The sequence below is a fragment of the Wolffia australiana genome, chromosome 7, assembly GCF_029677425.1.
Source record: "Wolffia australiana isolate 7733 chromosome 7, ASM2967742v1".
NCBI classification, from domain to species: Eukaryota; Viridiplantae; Streptophyta; class Magnoliopsida; order Alismatales; family Araceae; genus Wolffia; species Wolffia australiana.
In genome coordinates, this window is record NC_135841.1 from 2,963,808 (window position 1) to 2,984,172 (window position 20,365).

At 39.1% G+C, this 20,365-nt stretch overlaps 2 protein-coding genes across 2 annotated transcripts; both read left to right on the top strand.

Moving 5' to 3' along the window:
* Positions 1-3,781, top strand: LOC144705322 (peptide methionine sulfoxide reductase-like). The gene is made up of 2 exons (XM_078577931.1): positions 1-337; positions 3,297-3,781. The coding sequence occupies exons 1-2, from the start codon at positions 14-16 to the stop codon at positions 3,546-3,548; spliced, it is 576 nt and encodes a 191-aa protein (XP_078434057.1). The 5' UTR covers positions 1-13; the 3' UTR covers positions 3,549-3,781.
* A 9,714-nt stretch (positions 3,782-13,495) lies between these two features.
* On the top strand, positions 13,496-15,422 carry LOC144706109 (uncharacterized). The gene is made up of 2 exons (XM_078579010.1): positions 13,496-13,654; positions 15,188-15,422. Exons 1-2 carry the CDS (start codon positions 13,550-13,552, stop codon positions 15,272-15,274), a joined length of 192 nt encoding a protein of 63 aa, XP_078435136.1. The 5' UTR covers positions 13,496-13,549; the 3' UTR covers positions 15,275-15,422.
* Positions 15,423-20,365: the final 4,943 nt, after the last annotated feature.

Sequence of the window (20,365 nt, forward strand, 5' to 3'; positions counted from 1 at the left end):
GAGTTATCAGAAAATGGCGGAGGGCGGAGCGATCGGCAGCCCGGCGATGGAGCCGGACCTCGACTCTCCGCCAGGGCCAGGGCTGGAGCTAGCGCAGTTCGCCGCGGGCTGCTTCTGGGGGGTGGAGCTCGCCTTCCAGCGAGTGGAGGGCGTCGCGAAGACGGAGGTCGGCTACTCGCAGGGCCACCTCCAGAACCCCTCCTATGGCGACGTCTGCACCGGCCGCACCGGCCACGCCGAGGTCGTCCGCCTCGCCTTCGACCCCGCGGTCTGCTCCTACGACTCCCTCCTCGCCCTCTTCTGGTCGCGGCACGATCCCACCTCGCTCAATCGTCAGGTATTGATTTCGCCCGATTTCCGTGCCCTAATTCGCCTCCTCCCCCCGGTCGTTGGGTTTGGTTTTTTCCTTAGACTTGTTAGATTAAGAAAATTCGGTCATTGGTCGATGGTGTTAAATTTAGGGAAAATGACTGCTTATGTTGACGGACGGAGTCAACCATCTGTGGTTCCCCGTCGTTGAATTTGATTTTCCCCTTAGACTTGTTAGATTAAGAAAATTCCGTCTTCGGTCGATGGCGTGGATTGAAATTTAGGGAAAATGGGTGGCCATGTTGATGGACGGAGTCAACCATCTTTGGTGCAACGTCGTTGAGTTTGATTTTTCTTTTTAGATGTGTTAGATCTCATAAAGTGATCGATAAACATGATTAATTGTAGATTGAAGGTAGGTTATCCTCTGCCTATTAAGAAATTTCCGTCGTCGGTTGATAACGTTGATTGAGATTTAATCGTAGATTAAAGGTAGATTATCCTCTGCCGATCAAAAAACGGACGGAGTCAACCATCTGTGGTTCCCCGTTGTTGAATTTGATTCTTCCCTGTAGATGTGTTAGATTTCATAAAGTGAGCGATAAACATGACGGACGGAGTCAACCATCTGTGGTACCCCTTCGTTGAATTTGATTTTCCCCTTTAGATATGTTAGATCTCATAGAGTGATCTGAAGTAAATTTTTGGTAGATTATCGTCTGCCGATTAAGAAAATTCCGTCTTCAGTCGATGACGTTTTTTTTTGAACAATTGGTCGATGACGTTGATTGAATGATGTTGACGGTTGGCGTCAACCATCTGTGGTTCCCCGTCGTTGAATTTGATTTTTCCCTTTAGATATGTTAAATCTGTAGAGTGAGCTATAAACATCATTAATCGTAGATTAAAGGTAGGTTATCCCCTGCCGATCAAAAAAATTCCGTCTTCCGTCGATGGCGTTGATTGAAATTTAGGGAAATGCCTGGCCATCTGTGGTTCCCCGTCATTGAATTTGATTTTTCCATTGAGATATGCTAGATCTCGTAGAGTGAGCTATAAACATCATTAATCGTAGAATAAAGGTAAAGGTTATCCTCAGCCGATTAAAAGAATTCCGTCTTTGGTCGATGACGTTGATTGAAATTTAGGGAAAAATAACTTTTTGATGTTGACGGACGGCGTCAACCATCTGTGGTATCGTGTCATAGTAAGCCATCCATCTTCCAAAATTCTTCATCGTTATCGTGCTTCTCAAGAAGGATTGATGCTGTTGACTATATCTAGATCGTTGACTTGTTCCAAACCCTTATTTTTTTAATATCCCTATTATAGTGGTAATATAATTTTTGTGGTTAAGGCAAAATTCATAGTGTGCAAATATGTGTAGAAAATGGGTCAGTTTCAAACTCTGTTATGGGTCAGGTTGTACTTTGTCAAACCCCTAATTGTGATTTTATTAAAGGTTGTGGTCCCTGATTCATACAGTATGTGAGACCCTCAATCCCCAATCTGCAGAGATAATTGATAGATACATCATGGAGATTTATTAAAGATCAAGAAATTGAGAGGAAGATGCCGTGCTATGCAGGTCCTGGTTAAATGAAAAAATTAGCCCAATTACGAAGCAACATGGGAAGACGCCGCAGTCATGAAGCATTCCCAATTGTAGGCAGTTTGGTTGTTCAAGGAGAGAGTGATTATACAAATCTAACCAAGAGGTATGGTTGAAGGTCACGCATCTGGAAGGAGCACGCACATGACCCCATTAAGCGCGTGCCCACTCTATTGTAATTAAAGGAGGAAATAATGATGCAGCCCAGAAGCCCATTTTCTAAGGCCCATTAGCAAGGTGTGGCCCATGAAGGAGATTCTTCTAGAACTGACAGAAACTGCAGAATTATACCTAGAGCCCCTCAAAATCCTCTGACAGGATTTTCTCTGACAAGATATTCTGACAGGATTTTCCCTGACAAGATCTTCTGACAAGATTATCCCTGACAAGATCTTCTGACTGAATCCTCTGCCAGAATCTCTGCTCCTACTTGTCAGATCTGCAAATCTTCTGTTTTGTCCCATCAGGATCTTCTTGAGCCATACAAAATATCTCCTGACAGCTTCTAGAAGGCCCAGAATCTGCAGGATATCTCTGCTCAGGCCTGACAAGCTGCTTATCCTCTGTTTTAGCTTGTCAGATTTGTTTTTCTCAATGTTTTGACTTGTCTTGTCATGGGTACAGTCATTATGGACGACCCTGCACTCCTTGTGGCCTATATAAGGCCCCCATGTATCCCTGACTGAATTATTAAAAACCTGTCTTGTTGAAACTCTTGTTTCTCCCCTCTGAGTGTTCTCTTTGTTAGAGAGTGCTTGTGTGCTTGTGGATTCAAGTACAACCCCTTGTGGACTCAAGGGTTGGAGAAACTAGTTCTGTGGATTCAGGACTTAGCTACTTCAAGTAGAGCAAGACTTGTGGACTCAAGTCGTGTTCCTACATAGTTCCCGTGCTAAAGCTGCGCCAAATAACCCTCGAGAACGCATTGATATCTCTTGTCGGATCAGCTATTTTCTCGGGGTCTCGAGTACCTCTTGGGGAGGTTATCTCTATACTTCCTCGGACGACAAAATTGTCCACAATTTGGAACAAAGGAAACTGCTTCTCCATGGCCATTGCTTCTTCTGATACAACCTCTAAGGGAGGTTCATATTAGAAGATAGGAGTAGCTGGAATATCCCGCGTGATTGTTCAACGCATTATTGACGTATCTTTAGATACATTATTGATGTTTATAACTGCCTGGTGAAGCCTGGCGGTTACGAGCTTTTCCGTCCAATCACTAAATAGGTCTTATGGGTCTTCTAAGGACTCAGTCTCCAGTATGAAGGCTCATAAGATAAATGATAGAATCTGTCCATTTAACTTGGTAGGCTTCCACATTAAGAATTTTTTATGATGATCAGAATTGATATGTTGCCGTCTTCTTCGCCAGGGGAACGACGTCGGAACACAGTATAGATCGGGGATCTACTTCTATAGTGAAGAGCAGCGGCGCAGGGCAGTGGAGTCGGCAGCTGCCCAGCAGGCGGCGATTGGGCATGCAATTGCGACCGAGATTCTCCCTGCCCGGCGATTCTATCGCGCAGAGGAGTACCATCAGCAGTATCTTGAGAAAGGGAGTGGCCATGGCAGAGGACAATCTGCTCGTAAGGGCTGCACCGATCCCATCCGCTGCTATGGCTGACGCCGGTTGCCGCCAGCCGCAGCTGATCTCTCGGCGTGTTACCTCTCCTTGCCGTCTCTTGTTGTTCTGATCTCTGGCGCAGATCGCAGTCGTTTGTCGCCGATCCCCACCGGTCATCACTCACGGTATGATACTCATGAATATAGTAAATAAGATGCGACTGTCATCACATGTGGATGCAATATTTGTGAAATTTATTAGATATGATAATGTGGCAATCATGTTTACTCCCATTTTTTGTTGTACAAAATTAGAATGCAGCGATTAGTCCATAGGATTCCCTGAGTTGACAATTAGATGACGAAGTGAAATCGGCCAAGATGGCTGAACTAAAACCAGATCTGGTTTTTACATGATGATTGAGTTGATGATAAATGACAGGATTTCAACCGGGCATTTGTCAAGCGATACTGGATATTTGATAACTATATCTTAGTTTATCGTTTTCACTATAATTGCCTGATTTCATTATCGTTATTCTGTATAGTTTAGATCCAGATAACGATGAATAATATTGGATATTTATGTGGGATGACGATTTCCCTAGATGAGACTAACATGACGACATAATTCACGCATGCTTGATGTGATTTTGCTCATCCCATCATGTTGTATAGAGCATAGTTATGGCCAGGGACATAGTGAAAGTTAATTCTGGTGGCCATCTCGAGTAAGGTTTGACATCAATGATGAGGAATGAAATTTGACGATGATGCAACAACTGCAGTCAATTCCTGGTCATCATCATCCATCATCCTCTTTAATGGACAATAATCTTCACCTCGTCATCCATATAATATAGAGATTTCATATACATAATTAAAAAAATTATCTCTAAGTGCCCTGATTGAGAACCCTCCAACTATTATTTTTACCATCCACAACTAGTAATCAAGGGAAACCTCACAAATTAGCATGGAGTTGAATATTATGCAAGAAGGATTAGATTTCCTAGGAGTGGTGAATGTTTTTATGCCTTGGCAGACATAATATGAAGATATAGAACATAGAGATAGAGATAAAGCTAGATAAAGACTCAGAGGGATATTTAAAGAGGTGCCACGATACATCTAGTGAAAGAGATATGCATAGATAGATAGTGGTAGAAAGAGATAAATGCCAATTAATGATAGACATGTAGGGAGAGATAGAGAGATAGTATGGAGACAAAGAGGGTGTTCTAAATTGATAGAGAGAGAGAGCAAAAGCTATGGAAATAAAAGGAGACACGGGGAGAGATAGAGATGTAGTGCAGGATCGTCCAGGATGGGGATGATGGAAGTGACCGGACGAAGATCATCCCGTCCTACTTCCCAATTTTTAGAGGTTCATCCAAATTGTCCCGTCCAGGGTTTGTCTCGTCCCATTTTTTTCGTCCACGACCGGTCCTGTCCAAGATATTCTCGTTCCCTCTGACGCGCAGGACAAAACAGTGTGTGCCTCAGCATTAGGCCACTCAGAATTTGACATGTGGGACAGCATGTGCGATGGCCAGCTGGAGCAGTCAGGCGCCTACTGTACTTCCACAGGACAAATAAACCATCCCGTCCGCTGTCCAAGGCCCAGAGGGGACGGTTATTCATCCATGGACAAAAATAATCGACCCGTCCTGAGATTGGCTGATGATCCTACGTCCCGTCATTCATTCAAACTCCCGGACAGGATGATTTTTTCATCCATGGAAGAAATAACTGTCCCGTCCGTGTCCATGCACTATAGATAGATAGAGAAATAGACAGATTGAGAGAATTAGAGATGCATATATGAAGAGCTAGATATAGACATACATTGATGTATAGAGAGAGAGATTAAGTGATAAAGACAAATAGAGAGAGGCATAGAAAGAGAGATAAAGCGAGAGCAATAGCTTTTTTGTCATGACAAACCCTACTTTGAATACAAATTTGTTTCATCCATTAACTTTCAAAATTGCATGAACTCTCTCAAAATATCCCAATGCAATCATGGTCCAATAAATTGAATGGGTAATGATAAGCTCAAGTTTAAGGGGTTTTTCACTGGTTATTTAGCAGTTCAGACGTGTGAGGTTCAGAGCTTATGCAACAAATTTATAAACCTCACGGCGTAAGGCGAGTGAGGGTCGATCCACAGGGAGCAGGAGAAAACAGCAGAAATTTCCTTCTTTATTCAATAGATATGTTACTTATCAATTTAAAATAAATATTAAACTCTGTTAAATGATCCTCAGGAAAATCACAGAATTCCTCTTTAATTCCCAGTTTAGTCGAAAGATTTAACTGCTATTGCTCTGATTAAGTTAAAGATTTAACTTAATAGAGGCTGTCTGAAGGAGTTCTCTGTAGACAGTACCTTTGCCCTTGGGGCAAAGGATCAAACACCTTCGTGCAGGGTACCTGCGCGCAGGTGTTTTGCGCAGGTACCTGCGCGCAAGGTGTTTGCGTGCAGTGCTGCGCGTCGCGCGTGGCGGCGCTGCTGCGTGCAGCGCGTTATTGCGTCGCGGCGTGGCTGCGCGCGGCGTGGCTGCGCGCGGCGCTGCTGCGTGCAACGGCGCTGTCGCGCGCGGCGTGGCTGCGCGCGGCGTGGCTGCGCGCAGCGTGGCTCTGCGCGGCGCGCGTGCGCGGCGTGGCTGCGCGGCGTGGCTGCGCGCGGCGCTGCGCTGCGGCGCTGCTGCGCTGGCAGCGCTGTCGCGCGCGGCGTGCTGCGCGGCGCGGCGCTGCGTCTTGGCGGCGTTGCTGCGGCGGCCAAGCTGCGTCAAAGGGATTTTTTTGGGGAAGTTTGGGGAGGATGATTAGAACAAGAAAGAAACAAAATTCAACTGAAATCAAATCTAAAATGAAACAATCCTCAGTTGGAAAACATTGGAAGATCTTGTGACTCTTCCAACCCAACCAAAATTGTCTGAGAAGAGAGGGATTACAGGGCTGAAGCTTGAGATTTCCCCACGTCGGGTGTCACGTCCTTGCGGCAAGGCGTGGTTCTTCAATCCAAGCTATCTTCAGTCTGTTCTTCCTCTCCAACTCCAAAAGCTCATCAGATCCTGGAGGGTGCAGAAATCCTCTTCTCCAAGCCCTAGTTTCCTTAGAGAAAATTCTGAACACCTAAACTCCTCTCTCAAGAGAGTATTTATAGGTTTTCTCTTAAGTCATGCCCAGGGGCATTTTCGTAATTTTTGCCACTTCGAATTTTTGCCCACTTCTCTTGATCCTCCTCTCTTCCTTGATCTTCTTAACCTGTTTCTGAATGTTCACTAGCCATAAAATGTTAAATATATTCCACTTGATTCAAAGAATCAAGTGGGGTTAGTGATTTCATAAAACAATACATATGCATGAACTTAGCATGAATTCACAAGATAATTGTAATGAATTTAAACTTAAGAACTTGATTATTTGATGACATATTTTAGAGTCATCAGGTAAGAATGAACATTCACTTTATTGAGAAACATTTTCAATTTCCTATCCGACACTTCAAACATAATAGGTAAACCAAATTACTAGTTGCTGAATGTTAATGTCCATAGTAAACCATAACTGACTGAAAATAAATACTCAAAGTTGGATACCTCGTAGAAAGCATTGTTATTAATTTTCAAGTATTAATAGCAATTTTATTTTTATTAGTGTAGTTTCTTATGATGCTTGGGAAGACAACTTGATTTAAGCGATGATTTGTTTCATAAAATCCAACACTACCAAATGAAATCTCCCAAGAATGTCTTGTTTTTAACTTTTTCATGATGTTCTGAAGAGCTCCAGAGATAATTTCTCATTTCAAGTTAAAAATTAATGGGGATTTCCCAGTATTTCCCCAAATCATCTCATTAGCTCTTTTTTAGTCAATTTTTTAAATATTTCCCTTACTTTCCCTACCATATAATTTCCAGATAAATTATGTACATCATTCATGATATTGACTAAGAAGATGTTAGTGAGATATACGAGGGAGTCAAGGATACAAATATATAAGAGATATGTTAGAAATATTTAGGATATACAAGTGAGAGAATGAGGTAGAGAGAGACTTAGGACTGAGATATAAGAGATGATATATAGATATTTAGGAGATATTTATAATGTAGAGATATCTAAAAGATATTTAGGAGTGTTATGTAAGAGATATCCAGGAATTTAGCTGATATTTGGGAGAGAGACTTATAATAGAGATTGAGATGTTGGAGAGAGAGAGAGAAGAGTTTGAGAGAGGATTAAGAGAGAGAAATTTAAAGTTAAATACATATGCATTGACAACAAAATTTAAATATGTTCAGTCCAAAAATTTAACCAGTGGGACACATAATTTTTAATTTCATAGTCCTTTATTTGGCCCGTTAATATCATCAAAGTTCACCTTTTTCACATAGAGGAATGTGTGAAGGTTGGACTTCTAAGAATTTAAATCATATTTGAATTCTTCTTACTTGGTTTAAGTCATATACATTAATGATACACATTTTCATGCATGATCATGATTTTACTATACTTAAAGAGAGTTGGCTAAGGGTTGGGAAACCATTCACAGATTTTTTCACCTTTTTTTTTGGTTAAAAAATTATAATTGATTTTAGACCTAATTCCATCACCTTTTATCTTTACTTTTTATCCCTAAGAATAATTATAATCTCCAAGATGCTCTAATAATGATCCTCAATTTATTGATATAACACTAAAGTGGATTCAAATTTATTTTTTACTTTTCATAAGTGCACAATAACTCTTATATGACACTTAACCATATCTGGAGGAAAAATACTATCATAACTGGACAGTTTTAGGTTTGTTTTATGTATTTTTTTTAATTATAATAATCCTATTTTGATATGAAGACATTTTTTTAATTGCTGTGTGATGTGATTAGCCATCACTTATTCTTCCTTGTGCAATTACGTAACACTTTGTTCCGTTTATCAATTACGGAAATATAAATAAAAAATGTTATAGCCTTTAGTGAGTTTCTCTTGTACTATGCATGATAGAATTTTAAGATCGAATAACTCATCAGTTAACAGCCTAGAGAGATAGCTGGTCAATGGCTAAAAAGGCATAGACCCAGTTGAATATTCATTGTTCCCATGAGAGAGATGGGAGACACCCAAGAAACAGAAAAGATAGAAAAATGGCAAAAGAGTGAGAAGTTCTTCATTGCATAGTCTAGCATCATCATTGTCATCATCTTCTTCTTTGTAGTCACGCTGATGAAACTGTCCCAAGAATTTTTTTTTCTTCATCGCCTATCATCATCATTTTCATATTCTTCGTCATCTGGTCGATCATTTATGGTCACCATTATCATTGTCATCCTTCAATATCATCACCTTCATCATCGTTATTATCTGCACCATCAATAAATTTTATATTTAAAGTGCGGGGCATAAAAATCGATTTTATTTATATTGTGGATGAATTAGCAGGTCGCGATACAGCTCAAGAGTGAGGGGCAAGATGTTGTATGAGAGCTCAAAGGACAGGTTCAAGAGATTTCTGGAGGGCATCCAAGATCAACAATTAGAAAGATAAGAGCTAAGAGAACATACAATTACAGAGAAGAGATAGGTAAGTCATCCATTTGGGTGCAGGAAGTAGAAAGAAAGATAAGAAAAAAACGTACACGCCATGAGAGGGAAAGCATGCAGGGGAGGGGGAATAAACGACCGATAGGAGTTAAGAGAGCATGTGAAGTAAACTTAGATTGGCTTCGTGGATAGGGTTGTTTGTGATGAAAGCAATCATCAGAAGACAGTGAAAATGTCAGAGAGAGAGAGAGAAGACATCTGATAGTGAAGGACAACTTTTAATAAGAAAAGTCAGTCAGAAATGCATGCAAGTAGATGAATGGATGTGGTGGATTCACTTTTTATCAATCAATTCTAGAGATAGAGAGGTAGAGAGGGAATCATTTTCAAACCGCAACAGAGTGAAATCTCCGTTGAGCAGGACATATATAACTTCTTGAAGACTTTCGATACTCAGGCCTCGTTCGTGGAAGGACGCTGCAGTAACGGACATAAGTAGAGTTACATGTAAAATAAATTTTTTGAAAATTAATTAAAGAACTAATTACCTCGTTCATGTTTTCAGATGCATAAATATCGCTCTCATCGCCGGGTTGGGTTGTCGGGTGCATCCAATAGTGTAATGCACACAACAGCTCAATACTCTCTACATCTAGGCTCGCTCTTTGGGGCGTCACAACCTGACCACCCACTGAAAGAGTCGCTTTGATAGTGTACTTGTTGCTTGCACGGAGAGGTACTCCATGGCCAACTTTGCGAGATGTGAATATTTGCGCGCACCGGTGAACATCCACCATTTAAGAGGGCTTTCACCTTCTGCAGTAAGAGGCTCATTGAGGTAGGCATCCAGCTCTTGCTCGGGTCTTGCTTTTGGCTTGGATTTAATGCGAGCTTTGGCCTCTTTTATCATCTTTGCAATTGCAGGAGTAAGCTGCTGACCACCTCCAGCCTCGTGCACATCAATTCGATTGGGATGCTCATCAATACTTAGTGAAGTATGGAGACAAGATCGCAGGTATGCAATGGAGTCTTCAAGGGTTCGAGGATCAATGAGAGCCATCTTTGTTGACGGATCAAGAAGCGCTGCTGCTGCGATGCATTCATTGTGGCTTATGATACTCTCGTATTTGTCAAATTTAAACTTCATGGCCTCGCATGCATCCCGAATGGAGTCCCTCTGTGAGCTTAGTAAGATGTCCGTCACGACAAAAATACCATCCCTATTGAATCGGTCCATGACATCATTAAGGTGATCTGATATAGTCTTGATCACGACAAGCACCATCATTGCAGTGACAACCTTTGAACTAATTATGAAGTTTGTTGCCTCGATAAATACTGATAATATGTTGCAAATTATGTAATTCTTTGTGCCCGTCGAAATGAGCACACGCGCCATGTGATCAAGAATGTCTCGCTTATCTATGGCACCTCGCAGCATAGTGTACGTTGAGTTTCACCTTGTTGGGCAATCTAGCAACACCTTATTTTCGTTAGGCTTTCCGAGATGCTTGCATATCTGCTTGTTATCCTCCTTTGAGAGGAGTGAGAGATAGCCTTTACTAGTTCACGAACTCGGGCCACTGCCTCCTCGAGGGAGGTCCTGGTATGTCCATATGATGTATCGATTGGATCTATGTCTTCATCAAACATATACATCTCTACTTCCTTTTGTGTCGCGCAAAGGATTTTTAAACCCGCTTGCACGATCAGGTTCAAGACATGTGAGACACATGGAAAATGATGATCACTACTAAATGTTGGATTCGTAGCATGCAATGTTATCACCAGAATGTCCATCATTGTCCGGTTGTTCGCAGCGCTGTCGGTGTGACAGTAGAGACCTGCATGTTACTCTACATCGAGATACATATGCTAAAAGAAGTATCAGTAATGACAAGTTTCTATTGGAATGTTTATGACACCTTCGATTGAAGTTTGAAGTCTTCTATGACCTCAGCGATGAGTCTGCTCATCGCCTCCCCATCATGCTTGTCTCGGATATGACGTAGGCCAAGCACCTGCTCTTGAAGCTTCCATTCTGCATCGACCCAATGGCCATTTACGCCTAACATGGAATAGCCATTTGAAGTAGTCCAAGCGTCCACCGTGAGGGCCACATGGTGGATGTCATTGAACCTATTCGCAATAGTTGCTTTTTGTTGGGTGTACACTGTCCTACCAGTCTCCTTAATAGCCCATCGTCTATACATCTTTATCTTGGACTGTGCTCTGAATCACCATGCTCGTTGAAATTGCTTAGTATAGGCAAATGACCATGGCAATACAATACTGACAATAAGCCGTAAAATTTCTTACTTCTTTGCCTCCGGAGTGACCCCGGTGAAGTACTGCTTCATTGATGACAAATTGGAAAACACTTCTACAACAAAACGTTGCGAAGTTGCTATACCTTTCAGTTCATCATGTACCTTTCGATGAACCTTTTGTAAATGTCGCCAAAAAACATTTGTGCTCCCATCTTTAGGCCATTGTAAATAGCATTTAACTACAGGGTTGATCCCATGACACAGTTCACATATGTATTTCAAGTCGTCCACTGTTGTGAAGTACTCGAAGATTTTTGATCAGGTGGCTTCCTCAAATTTTGACTCCAACCTTGATGGCCATTCCTAATCTCACTCTCTATTCCCACCGCCGGCGCACCGTCATTGGACTAGGGTGGCACATTGTCTGCACTAGACTCCATACTACGCTTAAATTACTCTGGAAATACTTATCCCTAAAAAATAGCCATTTTTTCTGAAAAATAACAAAAAGCACCAACAATTTTTATAAAAAATAACTCAAGACTAACCCATTATTGGAACTGGTCATGTGGGAATTTGAATTCAAAAATTGATGGACATGAAATATGATGGTCAACTTAAGATCGCAAAATTTAACTTTGACCTATATGCAGAACATTGCCCTATGTGCAGAATGGCTCAAAATGAATTCTTCATCTCATTATCTATCTCTCATAGTCCATACATTGGTCTGTGCACACTATTTATCCCCATTATTCATGCATGGGTATGTGCAAAATCTATCGCCCCATGCTCGAAATTCATCCTTTCTGATTTATCAGATGAGAGCACATGCACTTCCTATCTCGCTATCCATACTCATTTCTCATCCTTTCTTATGGTACATAAACAAGTACCTGCACATGATATATACTTTATATCCACATACTCATCATTCATATTATGTAATCAACTGAATTCATCTGATCTTGGATCTTTGATTCAGTTCAATGACATGGTGAATGTATTTTTCTCGTGGCATTCTTCTTGGATAACACCTTGCAAGCTCATGGAGATCCAAGAGTGAGGAGAGACATGGTTAGCAACATAAGGTTTTAATGAAAAGCTAGACACAACCCTGCTTCAGGCCATCATTCAACAAGAAATTCTGGTTTCCATTGGTGAGCTCGATCTCCATAGTAAATATGAAATTCTAATTTTTCTTCTTTCCCATGGTCTCCTCCACAGATTTTTCACACTTTTCCAACCTCAATCACTAAATCAAGCTATCCAGAGGAGGAAAAAAGCAAACAGATGTATATCTACTGACCTAATATCTGATGGAGACGGTTGATTCAAAGCCCAAGCCAAGAAGCCTCAAACGGAGCTCCAATGCGAGCGCAGCACGTGGCTCAGCTCACTCAACAATGTCAACTCCTTGCAAGATCTTCTCTTCTCTTCAGACACAAAGCTGCAATAGATAGATGATTCAAGTACTTATTTGTATGTGATCATTTGTTTAGTTTTAGACACAGATGCTTTCTACAAGACCGACCTCGTAGATCCCTCACGGGCGACCTTAAGATATTTTTTTGTCGGATCAGCTTAGTGTTAAGGATATTAATGAGTGGGGATGACATCGCAAATTTCTGCACAGATATACAATATGAATCATCCTAATAAGTTTTTATGATTATTCCCAAAAATAGCTTAATCATTATCCTGGGAATGGCATAAAAAATTTCAGCACAGACATACAACATGACTCATCCTAATCAGATTTTATGATTATTCCCAAAAATAGCTTAATCATTATCCTGGGAATGGCATCAAAAATTTATGCACATACATACAACCATTCTCTATGAATCTTTAACCAAAGGACATTTTTTTTAAACTATGCACATTTAAGGAAATAACTCTTAAACTTTTCACATTTGGGACTTAGAAATAAATTCACTCAGATTAAATGCATGCCCTGAACTGTAAACAATAAACTGAAAAGTCAGGGTGGTCCCTTTTTTTTTTAATGAAGCGCCTAAGAAAGAAAGAAAGGAAAGAGGAGCATGTTGATCAAACTAAAACCTTTTTATTTGCGAAAGTTTTCAATGGACGGATAACGGAACGGAAGTCCGTTCAGTCCCGTTCCGTCCGTTCGAAACGTCATCCGTTTTCGTCCAACAGCTATAAAAATCCCTTCATCTGGTCGAACTCTGTAGATTCGGAGAAGTTGGAAGCGAAGAACAGGACGAACCGAGATGGTGAGGGTGGCGACCTTCTTTGCAATGTCGTTGGGAGCGTTCATCTTCTGGCAGTCCATGGACAAGGTCCACGTCTGGATCGCGCTTCGCCAGGACGAGAAGGTATCCTTCTTTTCCCCCATCTCCCCATCTCCTCGATCTTCGCATCAAATCTCCTCTGCCACCAGTTTTACGTTGATTCGAGGTCCCGATACTGTATAATTTCTGATTCCGACTCTATTTTCTGACCAAGTCTCTCGCCGTTTCCTGAATCGTTTGGGTTTTGATGATTATTCGAGTGTTTAGGGCTTCTATTCTCTTGAATTTGGGGGTGTCAGTGATGATGTTAGTAAAAAATCGTACTCTAAGCATCCACAAGTTAGTCAGTCGCACATTCTCGCTTAATCGAGGATTGTGCTTCGGACATGACTGAAGAATCGATTGTATCTACATCTTCCGTGCAATTGGCGGAATTTAGTATTTTCTGTGCGTCGTATCTACATCTTGAATTTGGGGCATTAGTGATGGGTTCTTAGTAAATTATCGTACTTTACGCATCCACAAGTGAGCCAGTGGCACGTTTCCCGCTTAATCGTGGATTGTGCTTCATACTTTGTTGGAGAGCCGACTGGGGGAGATAATTTTTGGGTGTCTTATCTACTTATGAAGGCCAGTGCTGCATCTTTTTATGGATCTTCTGCAGGGAACATTATCGGAGAGAGATCTCCTGAGGAAATCTTTTAGATCTTTTAGATATTGACAATGTGAAATCTTCATGGGTCCTCAAATTTCTTCCCCATTTCCTTCTCTGTGAGAGTAATGAAGCTTTGGCTCTATGATTTCTCACATAAAGGCCTTTTATGTTATTTTATTTTATTTTTCAGTGTGGGGAAAATTCAAAGACTCAGATTTTGAGAATAGACTACTTTTTTGAATCAGTATCAATCGCACATCGATTATATATAAGTGAGACATTGAGTTCTAAGTTTCCCCTTTATTATATTTGATGGAGAACAAACACCGTAACTTCATATGATTGTGGAGCTCATTCTACGTGTGGTACTTCATTAGATGATTCATTTGTCATGGATATTTCAAATCTAGAGAAGGTTTTTTTTAGCTGGTCAATTCAGAAGAAGTGGCATCTTTTGTTCTTGCCTGATCAAATAAACGGTTCCACAATAGAAAACCGTTTTTTCTTAATTTATGGTTTTTTATATTCTTTTTGTCGATTAGGAAGTGATTAACATTGAAAGGGGGTTAGAGATTTCATCAAAAGAATCTTTATTGTTGAGCTGCCTTTTACCTATATTAATTTTTTGAAATATTTTACGTACATTAATGGCAAAATAATTTTTAGTTGTGATAATATACTGTAAAAAGGATCATCCAATTGAACTATATACTGTAAAAAGGAGCGGAAAAATTTTCCATTTGAACTCTATTTCAAATCACGATGAGCTCATTATTATCTTATTGTATTATATTATTTAATAAACTATAATATTATGTCCTATTGTATTACATTATTTATGTATTGTATAAAGAGCGCGCCTGGTCTTGTGTTTCATGCGTGCGTTTAATCTGTTACCAAAATCTTGATTTTATTTATCGGATTAAGCATGCGCTTATGTTGTTTTTCCTCTCAACTGCCAGAAGGAGAGGCTTGAAAGAGAGATGGAAATCAAGCGGGTCAGAGAAGAGCTACTCACCCAACAAGCTTCAGAGGACTCACTTGCATAAGTTTTTCCAAAATCGAAGTTTCATTTACGTTTGTGAAATACATCAGGTTATCTTTCTCATAATCTAAACCATCCTGTGATGAAATGAAATGCCTCTGATAATGAAAAGCTGGAATAAGTCCAATGGGATGCCATATCTTCCTTGGTAATTCGTTTCGTACATGTTTGATTAAGATGTTGAACCAAGGTTTTTGTCTTCCTCGTTGTGTAACTGCCATTAGCTGATCAAAAAGATAATTTGCATAATAGTTTCTTTTTTCTTCTAATTTTACGATGAAAAGATAATTTGCATCGGTGGCTGCGACCTAGGGATCACCAGGCAGCTCTTTCGCCCCATAGGGGTGGTAATGATTAGCGGCACTAATCATTTCCAAAAACTATTTTCAATCAAATCAAATGGTGACTCTTGGAAAATATTAAATAAGTTCATTTAAGATAAAACATTATTCATAAAAATATACAAATTATACATTCTGACTTAGAAAATAAATCTATATGAATACAATGCTAACAAATTGTTAAAATATATTGATGCAAAATTGATAAAATATATTATTTATGAATTATAACAAACAAATAATTAAAAAACCCTTTAAATTATATTTAATCATTTCAGGCTTGATAGTACTCATAAATAGTTATTTTAATCCATAAAATCTGTAAATTTATTTATTAATCTAATAAATTACATATTATGAATCACATATTCAGAGGTGATGATGCTTGACATTTTTGGGCAAGTTTACTAGCAACTAATGATTTCCTTGAGTTATTTTAAATACACGCATAACAAGGAATAAATTTTACGAATAGAAGCAATTAAAAATGGCTGAATAAGCTGCAGCAACAACAACTACCACATCCACTCAAACAACAGCAGCAGCCACTGAATGTATGCATATGGCCATGACTGCAGCAGAGGTTTGTTTTTTATTTCAAAATGCCTTTGATTTTGGTACTTATATTTGATTTTATATTTTTGCCCTTTTGATATGGGATTAACACTTTTGTTAACCAAAAGAAGAAATAATGTGGGCCTTGGACTGACCCAGCTCGACGACCACTTGATAGTAGGCCAACTTTAAAAAGTCAGAGTTTAATCTTGATTGTCTACTATTCATACATAAGATCAAACATCAGATATTAACATCACATAATTATATTTCTCTCTCTCTCTCTCCCTCTCTCTGGGAAAGAAGCTGCCACATGGGGTGATGCTACACTAATGAGGATAAGTGTCCATCAGAAGATAAATGAACTATTGTTTTGATTTAATTGCAATCAATAGTTCTATTTTAGTTAGATCTAACATTATATAATCCTTAACCTAACATCTGTCTCACAAAAAACATTTATTACATCTGAATTTTGATTGCAGAAGTGATCAGTACCTTTTTACCAAAATCCCTAATCTTTTCCTTATTTTTTCATCTAAAATATGAAAAAAAATTTACAAGTGCTGGTAGAGTTGCCATCTCATTTCCTTACCAATACTGCAATACCTGAAATTCTTCAATTGTAGTTTTTTCTGTAGAAGTAGAATGAACCAGTGATTTGAGAGAAACATTTGAATCTTATCTTTATTTTCTATACCCCAATAAATCTTCCATTACACATCACTGAGTTGAATTTTTTGTGTCTTCTTTCCAATATTTTATTTTCTTATCTTCTCTTCTGTTCTATTACACAATCATGTCAAAATTTACTAGATTGATACTTTGTTATCCTCTATTTCAGATATTCATGCAGATGAATTCAGTGAACCCCATTTTCGTAAAGAGCACCCACCGTCTATCCTTAGTGTCTCCACACTAATTATGACTACAAGCTTAGCCATGCTCCTTTAACATTTGTTTTCATGCCACATTATTTCCCTAAAAAAAATTTACAAAGGTTATGTAATTCAGGTGTATTGTGACTTAACTCTTTTCTAATATCTAGATAGACTGATGAACCCCTTAACTATTAGGCAGTAATAGGAATTTCCATTGCATGATAAATTCTATTTTTGAGCGATCAGTAGAGACTCCTATTGATATCCCATGTTTCACATACTCAATATTTTGAAATTCAACTGGAATATTTTAAGATTCCCTTGAAGATGGTGTTTATAGAGAAAATAATAAAATCACAGTGGTATCATAGTGTCATAAAAAACACCAGAAAAATAGTCAAAGACATTATCTCAAGTTTGAGTTCATGAGTGATTGAAGGTAGCAAGGGAATTTTATCATCTAAAGGGCATCACATCAAACTCAAAATGGCCTCGGAGTATTTTGAATGCTGTTTTCTGGATATATTGGGATGCATCCTTACTTGATAATAACTTGATCTTAAATCTAATTTTGAAAAGATAGACATTTTATGCAGCTTTTCTAGTCATTTTCCGAAGATTGAGTCATGAGTGATTGAATGATTGATGATGTGTTTGATAATACAAAGGGCATAACATTAATCTTAAAATGGTGTTTAATGCTATTATTTTATGGATATCTGTGAGGTGCCTCTTCACTTGATAAATATAATTTTTTAAATATAGGCATTTCATGTTCTAGTGACGTTTTTAGTATTGATATAGAAAAATGATTGGGAATAATACATACATAATTGGAACCCTGATCCTTCTTTTTAATGAGTAAACCAGGGCTAGAGAAACAGTTACTTGATGGGCATATGGTATTCAAATATACCATCTCTTGTGCAAGTTATTCTCTAACATCATTGTGGAAATATTTCAAGGATGAATGTCGATCGCTTTTAATGCAGGAAAAAAATGTACCCAATGGTCTCTATCTCTATGTGGTAGCAGGGTTGTAGTATTTTCAAACACAATGGGATTATTTCCTATCAATGCAAGAATAAAGAGGACGAGAGTAGATTTCCAAGGATGATACCGAGACATAATGATTGATACCAGATAGATAAAAGTCACTCTTGATGAGTTTGTTCCTTGTCAATTGATTAAATCCTGGTGTTAATAAATTCAGGGTGGCCTTAATATTATGAATCATATTCTGACATATAATCTTGAACATCATGTGCATATCAAGACACAGAAGCCAATCCAAAATGCATAGCCGCAATATGCCTAGTGTAATATCAAAACTAACCTGTACTAAAAGGAATTCATTTTTGTGAAAAAGGCTTTGAGATGATAAATTAATATTATGTTATCTCCCAATATGATCCATATTCCAACATGATGCTAATTTGCGTATGGTTGAGTCGGGATGCTCAACAAGTGGATCACTTTTTTATTAATAAGACTGAAAGCAACACTTTCATCTATCTAGATCCTCACGTGCTTGATATGCCCTCACCTTAATAGGATTAACATCTTCAGTTGAAGTAAGCATTCCAAATAATATGTCATTGGTTGGAGGAGAATCAACCATATGCATCAAGTATTTCTTAGCAATGGATTGTCTCATCCTCATATTCCTCTTGCATATATATGCTGAGTTTTTTTTAATTCCTATCAGAGCATATAGATCTCATTGCAGTTATAAAGGAAAATTAATTTATTTTTACCCTATCAGGGTGCTTGATCACTCATGGTAGGCTGTGTCGTCATTTTAATGAATTTCCTCTAGGTTTGATTTTGTTATGGTGTTGGGTGGGATGAGCCTGCTTTGGTTATTGTTTCCAGATGAGTATACTCAACAATTTATTTTCACCACTCGTTGTTTAAAATATTTATAATATTAAGTTTAAGATTTGAGCTCATTCCACCCAATATTTTCTAAGCTTTCAGCTCATATGGAGTAGTAATACATGACATCATGAGTGTCATATGACCAACATTTATTAAGTTTGGCTTGGATTCCAGGTTTCCTTAATGGTATGCACATTCATCAACATCTAATGGTTAATGCTTGAGATACACTGCCAAATTGTCAAATACAGATCAATAATCAGATACTGAACCAGTCTGTTCGAGGTTCATAGTTGTTGAGACAGTGACTCCTATGGAAAATTTTTACATCACTTACAAGTTTTAATAGAAAAAAACCAGTGACGAAATTCAAAATGTTTTTCCGTATACAAAAACACACATTGTTCTGGTCCTTCCATGTGTCCAGAAATTAAATCCAATTTATCTAAATCAGATATTCAATTCATTCATATAGTTAAACACCCAATAGAGCTTGCATGATCATGCAGACAAGCTTGGTTCAATTGAACCCATGCATACTCATGAACTGCTTCTAAAGTAGTTTTGAAGAAGTGGGAGTCTTACATTTGAGCTTTGGATTCCTAGCCTTACCCAGGCTGCAAGTTGCTGTGTGCGGCCTTAAATTCTCTTGGCAATATGACTTAGTATTCTCTCTCAAGGGTCAACATTACTACTTTTCGAAGTACTCAAATGATGCACTCATGACTGCATCTTTGATGACTGTATCTTTGATGCACTCCTAGTACATCATCTGAGAATTCTTAATTGGCTAATTGGAAATAGCCCTTAGGTTTTTTACAAGGGATTATCACGGATCTACGACAGGTATTGCTAGTGATTCTCAAATATCGCAGAACAGAATGTGCGGTCTAAATGAGCCCTTTCATTCAATTCTTCATTGAGTCAGATTTGGTGAGAAGGCACCACACCTCACCCCGTTCGGTCAGCTCTGCCCACCCACAGCTGAAGTAACAACTCTTGCGGTATCCGTCCTCAGTGCATGGGTGCCCATAGTTGGTATCGCGTCGCACACCATGTACCTACGGGTATATGATTCACTCTCATGCCCCTTCAGATCTTTCACCTAATACCCAACATCCATAGAATGTGGATTAAGAACGGGGTCTCCCTACCCGTTGTACACAACATCCCTACTTAGCTTGTGCTTTAGACAAGACCAATATTGACTCTACATAAGTTGTCACCTAAGATCAGAACTAGTGTTTTTGGATGAAATGATGCACGCAAGGAGTGCAAGGGGCCACTGCATGCCTGCAGCCAAGTGCAGTGCATATGCTGTTGTAGGCACAAGCTGTGCACATGCGCAGCCCTAATGCGTGTAAAACACAATGTTGGGCACTCTCACCACTGGGGATGCCTGAAAATCTGATGTTCCTTGTAGATTTTAAATGAGAT